Raw genomic sequence first — 7,702 nt, 5'->3', positions numbered from 1 at the left:
AGAATGATACACAATTAAAGAGAAACTCACAAGATTCTCTAAGATTGCTACTTGTAGAGTCCAAGATTAGTTGTACAGCCTATAGCAAACTCAATCGAATGGGGTATTATCTTAAAGTTAGCAAATTTATTCGTGCCTCTAAACATATTTCATTTCTTAAATTGTTTCTATTGGTTTTTCCCAAAAATTACCACTAACACTCTCTCGACTCTCTCCCTCGTTTGCAAAGTCTAGATGAATGCCTAATAGCAAGCACGTTTTTCCAAAACCAATTCTAAAAGAAAATTGTATTATTGTCCTTCATTCACGTGTTTTTGTCTGTATAATTAAGATATATAGGCTGCAAGGATAAGTGACTTTAATATGACCCACATCCAAAAGGAGGGAGTAAGAAATTTGACCTAGGAGGATAGGGCATAATTCACTCAACACTTTATGTTGTCTTGGACATTAGGGGCATGATTTAATGTCGAGTCACTCGAGTGTCCTACCGTCCTTTCTCCATTCCTACACTTCCTCATCATTGAACACTAGTTGACCAAACGCTCACTATAAACTAGTCTTAAACACACATATTTTGTATTTTCTTTCTAAACTTCACAAGACTCTTTAAAAAAAAAAAAAAAAAAAAAACAGAAAGTTAGGCAAGCATTTCGATTTTCGTGGGATCTCACAATCTTTTCGCCAGCCCAAAAGGGAGGAACAGTTAGAGCTCACTGGCAGCTAGCATTAGTAGCATATATAATATGAATAATATAATTGAAAAAAAAAATTATAATTGTTTTGATGCAAGATTGGGGTCCATGAGTGTATCGACTATCGAATATCGACCATGTTTGGAACGTAATTTTCTTGATCATAACAATTTAAGCCAGAACCTAGAGCAGTTCAAAAGTTTTAATTCCCAACCAAGCATTAGTTAAGCTGCTTTCCCTTCATTTTTAATTTTTTTTTTGACAAATTATTAAAACCATAGGTACATTTTTTTTTGTGGATGAACTGCAAATCTTTATTAAGAGAAAAAGATTACAAAACAGAGTGACAGACAGCTCAAACTAATTCAAAAAATTTTAAGCATGGTTTTACATCCCAATAAGTTTGTTTTTAGCACTTAGCATTTTATTTCCTAAATCATATATAGTTCAACATTCAACTAATATAGTACATTGGATCGGGTAGCTTGAAAGTCCGATTGCCAGTTGGAGTACCCATGAGATCGCTCCACTGGTCACCAATGTTCCCAATGATTCTGTACCCATTTTTCTCAAGCTTCTTCCTCTCAGTCGATTTGTACTCCACAGCTGTTTTTCCTTTATAAGATGAGGCCCTGCAACCAAAAATGTCACTTTCATATGTAAGAAGCAAAACTGAACAACCTAATTCACAGAATTCATTAAAAAAAAAAAAAAAAAAATGTAATACTAGTGTGATCAACTTAACTTATACTAAGTTTGAAGTTTGATTACGAGTTTTGTAACTTAGTGATATTGTCTGGTTCTTCTAATTAATAGAACTTGATTTCGAATCTTGTCCCCTCCATTTTTTAAGAGTAAAGAAAAGCTTTTACCAAGTTTGGTCTAACGTAATTGTAAGGCACATCAAAATCTAGTCTTTACTTTTTAGTATCATTAGCTTACTTGAGTGTGATTAATTAAATTTTACTAAGTTTGAAGTTTAATTACGAGTCTTGTAATTTAGTGATATTGTCCGATTCTTCTAATTAATAAAACTTGATTTTGAATCTCAACAGTCATCCCTTCCATTTTTTATGAGTAAAGAAAAGCTTTTAGCAAGATTGTTCTAACATAATTGTAATTTTAAGGCGCATCAAAATCTAGTATATACTATTTAGTATCATTAGCTTACTTGAGTATGAGCTTCTCCCAAGTGTGGAATCCAACATGATTTAGATTATTTGTTGTGACAGTTCTTTGTTCTTCTGATCTTCCTGTTAGGAATACAACCTTAATCCCAAGAGATAGCAGTGTTTTGTACAACTTCATACTCTCCGGCAATGCTGGTGCTTTGGCTGTAATGACCCATTGGTTGAATAACGTAGAATTATATGGCTGGACCCTGAAAATTCAATACGATTAGTTTCTGGCAATGAATGTGACATCCAAAACTATGAACAAGAACAACATCAACTATATTGCTTAATACTACCAAGAAAGATTTTGTTTTTTTGTTTTTAAATAATAAAGAAAGAACAAGAAAGTGCTTTAAAGTTAAAAACTTAAAATTAATATAGCATAATGTCCTTACGAATTTTTGTTTTATATATATTTTTTGGGAGAAGATAATGATGAATTGAGAATTTGTAGAATAACTAAAAGGATGGCTTTGTAAATGGATGTTAACACTTCAACTACCTCCATAAAACTAGCTATAAAAATTTGTCAGTCGGTCCCATGCCAGAGCTGAAGAGGTGCTCTTAGACTCTTAGTTGTGTGGTGTATATTATTGTGATAATCAATAATAGTCATCACATGTATTCTTAAAAAAATAAAGAAAATTTCCCCATGCATGTATCCGCTACTACTGACAAGTAAAGCTTGTAATCTACTTTCTTACAGAGAGGAAAGAGGTATCTTTTACAAGGTCTAAAGTCTTCAAAGTCACATCAAATAAGTTTGATGAAAGTAACACTATAATGTAACTAAGACTATAGACAAGAAGTGCAAGTGCAAGTGCCCAAAAATGCGGATAAAAAAGTGACAAAATTAGTGGAGACCGATGAGATGGATATTGGTAATTTTTAGGGTAAATTCCATTCACACTCGGTTTAGGTTAACTAGTTTGGTTCTTAAATCTAATTTGGTTTCTAAGATTTTTCGAAACTAACTAATTTGGTCTCTAAAGTCAATTTAGTCCCTTAAACAATTGAGAAAAGCAATAACTAACTGTATAGGGGCTAAGTTGGTTTAAAGGACCAAATTGACTAGTTTTAAAAAATCTTGGATTTAGTTGACATTAGCCCAAACCTGAGGGTATGTTAATGGAATTTACCCTAATTTTTATTAGGAAATGAGGGGTAGATAATTTCAAGGATATTATGTATTATTGTGTCATATTATTTAAAATTTGACACAAAGTCTACCGTAAAATGGTTGAAATGAACAAGATTTGAAATAGAGAGGATCTAGTTCTTAAAATCACATATTCAAAATACTTCAATTCCTATACCAGTTGTAAAGAGCCATATAACTATATGACATAACTTTCGCTTATTAGGAGAACTAGGATTCAAATATGCTCTCCCCATTGTCATACTGAATTATCAAAAAAATCACTAATCCTACCAATTAACCTCATAATTGGTAATATTTTCCCCTTTTAAAGAAAAAGATATTGGGGACAGGATGTAATTGGGAGCTAGGAATAATTGCCCCCCCTTTGGCCCCATCTAAATCTGCTCGTAAAAGCTAGCAAGTACATGCTGCATTATTGGCTGGCTGCACTCATATTTTACGGTTCTGCGATTATAACCAGCCAAAATGCTGGCAACAATCAGCGAAAAAGCACTGTTAGTTGAAAAATAAATGAAAGAAAGCAAAAGCACTCAAAGAAAAAGAAAACACTAATCGTGTAGCTGAAAATGGTTATACTATGGACTGCATTTCATGCACACTAGTTGATGCCTGTAAGCTATAGCTAGTAAGAAAAAAAGAGCAAGAGAAATAAAGATTCGATCTAAACTTGTAAAACTATGTAAAACCTTTTGTATTTGTATAAAATGAGAAGAGCTAAACAATAACATTGCTATATCGATATATTTTATTCACATACATTATAGTATGCCTTTGATTATTTTCAAATACGTAATTACCTTTTAAAGTCTAATATCATTGTTGTAATCCATCTATTAGAAATCAAGAAATGTGTGTTCCTTTGTTTGTTAGTGTATATGTGTTAGTTTACTCAATAGGTATTCAATAAAATCATAACCATTTTTGTTTGACTACGTACCCAAATCCATGCTCAGCATAGTAAGGTAGATTAGAGAGTGTAGTCTCATCTATGTCAAAGACCCACACATCCTTGCCATCTCCCTTGAGTTTGAGGCTCTGAGCATAGACAATAGCCTGATTAGTAACCACTTTGGAGTCTTCTCTGTACTGGTAGCCTAGCATGTAGTGACCTACATACCCTTCACACTCTTTTGGAACCGTAGTCCAGCCAATGATATTGCGAGTTTCGACCCCGAGTCGCCAACTTAGGCATGATAATCCAGGAACTTTGTTACCGGATTGTGGCCTGAGAAGGTGAATTTGGTAAGATAGACCTAGGTCTGATCCTTGGGACGATGATACCACAACTGTGGCAAGAAAGAAGAGTAGCAACATTCTCATCTTGCTAGCTATATGTAAATAATTTCTATAAGAAACTTTGCTACACATATGAAGTAGTACCCATCTGCTTCCTTTAAATAGGCTTTATCTTGATCAACAACCTCGTGCTTTTGGGTTTATTTTATTTCAACCAAAAAAAAAAACCATTTTTTTATTAAATTACCATGGTTCCCTTGGTCATGGTGGACCAGTATGTTTAACCCTGTACCCCTTCTAGGTGCAACAACGATGTAATGTGACATGAAGAAGGAACTGTGGCCACTGAGTGGTAACTTTGACATTTCATGGTACCCATACATCCTTCAAAAGTGAAGATGTCTTGAAATTTTCATGTCATTTTGCCCTCATTTTTCTGAGGAATCAATCCAGAGTGTGACTTAAATTAGTCTCTCACATAATGAACAATATCAGCTAAAAATTTTCCATCTCACAATTATTGATACGATTTCTTGTGATTGAACTAATGTTATTTTCATTGAAGTTTATCGTTGATATCATTTTTATTGTGAAATAATCACAACAAAGAATGTTATTCGTTATATATATATATATATATATATATATAGAATGTGGTGTTGCTAGAAAGCATCTCTTTCTTCTTAAAAAAGAAAAGAAAAAAGAAAGCATCTCTTGAATTTAGATATGTGCTTGGTCTGTGTGAAAACTGTAAATTTATCTAAGCACATAAATTGGACTTTAGCTATATGACACACATTTAATGGTTTACAATATATTTGCTTTTTTTTACTTAAAAGTTTTCTATGGATACCCGAAGCATGTTTGGCCATATTTGTTGTTGTTTTTGTCAAGTTGTTGTTGTTATTAGCCAATCTTGCATTGTCTAAGGCTAGAAATCATTCTCACGTGTACTTTGCACTATATTTCGATTGTGTTTTTGGAAAAATAATGTGACGAATCAATGTGCAACCCATAAAGAAATAAACAGAGTGAAACCCAATCACAATTCACAAACTACAGTTCTGTTCTGTTATAGGTCGTAGAAAGGACATCATATTCATTGGACAAGCGCAAGAAATGGAATTTCAACAAACGTATGCAATGGGACATTAACAAAAGCCTGCAATTACAACCTCAATTTTATAAATTCCAGGGAATTCAAATTCACATTTTTCCTAGCTTTCCCTTGTAAATCCAATTTCTTTGAAAATGAAGTGATAGATACAGAATAAGCACTTATTATATTAGGTAGCTGAGCTGTAGTCTGTTGACTTGTAGATTCTCTTTAGAGACAGATCGTCTAGAAGGTATAAAAAGATAATATTTTTTTTTGACGAGTAATATCCACGGAACATGTGGAAATTTAAAATATACAAATTGGAAAACGTTGGTTTCCAAGATTCGTATAAAAGAAAAGGAAAAATGAAAAAAAGAAGGCTTTACGAAATGACTGTACATATTCTCCACGCTAGTCCTGTCATTTCTATAGATCCACATAGAAAAACCATTTCATCATGGTTGAAATTGAATGTCGCAAGTTGGTACTTGGTAGCACTTCCCTAATGGAAAGTATCCAATTATCAATAACAGTCAAATTTGATGATCCTTGCAATAGATGGTTATTTGATAGTTGCTAATTTGCTGTGTCGGCAACAAAAGCACACATTTGGGTTGATACCATTGCATTGAGTAATGTTTAACTTCAAGAGGCTAGCTTAGTGGTTCAGCACACATTTGGGTTGATACCATTGCATTGAGTAATGTTTAACTTCAAGAGGCTAGCTTAGTGGTTCATAAGGCCTCATGATATTCATGAGATCTTGGATTTGAAACCTCTTGCCAGCATCTTAGTACCACTTTTATGAGATTCATTCCTGTAATAACTCGGTGCGTGTGGGATGGGAGGATTACATACATTCAAGAGAATAGTCAGATACTTGAAGAGATTTAGACATCTTTGTTTGTTAACAAAAAAAAGAAGTAATGTTTGAGATTTTTTTTAATTAAATAAAACAATTTAATAAAATGAAAAACTATAAATTGATATAACATGACTTTTACTGTTTGGAAGGAGAGAATGGAATAGAAAGGAATGGTATGGAAAAAAAATATTCATTCCATTCCCTTATTTGAGAATCTTAATTGAGAAAATAAAAAGATTGTTCCCTTATTTGAGAGTTGAAGTAGGAGAAAATGAAATAAATAGGAATTAAATTTGAGTAATGATAGAGATACAAACTTTTTAACAAATTGCTGATGTAGTGAGTAGTTATTGGTAAATAAAAAAGTGATGTTAGTAGTTGTAAGGTTGAATTTAATCAACCATCTTGTTGGCTTTATTCCATATCAAATTTGCTTGTATTTCAGCAATTAGTAACCCTGTATTTAGGTGAGATTGTTGTAAGGGTAGTGAGTGAGATAGTGTGATGAAATGCTTAAGAGTGTGCAAGAAAACAGAGACTCGTGACTGGATCTCGCGGGTGACTCGCAGCTGCAAACCGCCAGAAGATGTACACGTGACAAGCATGCCAGAAGTTGAAGTGTCATGCTAGCTGGAGCACTACAGGACAAAATAGGACAATTGGCCATTCTGTTATCTCGCGGCTGGATCTCACGACTCAGTCAAGCCGCGAGCCAGCCCTGTTTTGAAAAACCTGACTCTTCACATTCCATTCTCACCCCAGTATAAATACCCCTTATACCCACGAAAGAAAGAGGGCTTCTAGAGAGAATTTTGAGAGAGAAACCCTAGAGTAAAACCCTAGAGTAAAACAAGATTGATTCATCCACAATCTTCACATAAGAGACTCTTCAAATTCCTCAACTCTCTTCCTTTCCATTGTTAAACCCTTGAGAGGCCTTTTACCAAAACCTTTTCTCACCATATCCATTACTGTGAGAGGGTTGTTTGGTGTTCTGGGAAGCAATTAGGAAGGAACCAATCTACATTGGTTGATGCTATGGTCAAGTAGCGGAATTCGGGAAGCTAGAAAAGAAATAGGTTCGGCACAACCTCATTGGAGAAAGAAGCTTGCAAGGCTTAGGTACACTAGGTAGATTAAGCTTGGAGGGTCTATTGCTGTTCATGTATCCCAACTACATTTTCTAGTGGATTACTTACCTCTTGGAGGGCGGCGGAGAGGTTTTACGCCGAGAGTTTTGGTTTCTTCTTCGATAACACATCGTGTGTTGTCCTTGTGTTTGCATCTTCCTTCCCTTAATCTTTGCCTTTTATTTTCTGTTGTGGATGTGATTTTAAATGGTTTAGATTTTTACCAATTCTGTTTATAGTTTGTGTTCATTTTCCGCACATTAGTTGTTTGTCATAAAACTTGAATTGGTTATTTTGTAATTGGGGGTCTAAACATTCAAGGGTGTTTTATACACTATTT

The 7,702-nt window shown here is 34.0% G+C and overlaps 1 protein-coding gene across 1 annotated transcript; it reads right to left on the bottom strand.

The window, feature by feature from the left end:
* Positions 1-981: 981 nt before the first annotated feature.
* LOC126725340 (acid phosphatase 1-like) lies at positions 982-4,410 on the bottom strand. The gene is made up of 3 exons (XM_050430003.1): positions 3,970-4,410; positions 1,867-2,076; positions 982-1,327 (listed from the first exon to the last, which is right to left on the bottom strand). The coding sequence occupies exons 1-3, from the start codon at positions 4,398-4,400 to the stop codon at positions 1,150-1,152; spliced, it is 819 nt and encodes a 272-aa protein (XP_050285960.1). The 5' UTR covers positions 4,401-4,410; the 3' UTR covers positions 982-1,149.
* Between the last annotated feature and the right edge of the window lie 3,292 nt (positions 4,411-7,702).

This window comes from Quercus robur, chromosome 5 (genome assembly GCF_932294415.1).
Source record: "Quercus robur chromosome 5, dhQueRobu3.1, whole genome shotgun sequence".
Lineage (NCBI taxonomy): Eukaryota > Viridiplantae > Streptophyta > Magnoliopsida > Fagales > Fagaceae > Quercus > Quercus robur.
This window is presented reverse-complemented; position numbering and strand designations above follow the sequence as displayed.

What these genes read in the sequence shown, in the direction of transcription:
- LOC126725340 (XM_050430003.1), bottom strand. Translation starts at nt 4,400, where the DNA reads ATGTGTAGCAAAGTTTCTTATAGAAATTATTTACATATAGCTAGCAAG. An exon ending in TATGCTGAGCATGGATTTGG is followed by an intron (nt 2,077 to 3,969) that starts GTACGTAGTCAA and finishes TTGAATTTTCAG; the next exon opens with GGTCCAGCCATATAATTCTA. An exon ending in TGGGAGAAGCTCATACTCAA is followed by an intron (nt 1,328 to 1,866) that starts GTAAGCTAATGA and finishes TTTTGGTTGCAG; the next exon opens with GGCCTCATCTTATAAAGGAA.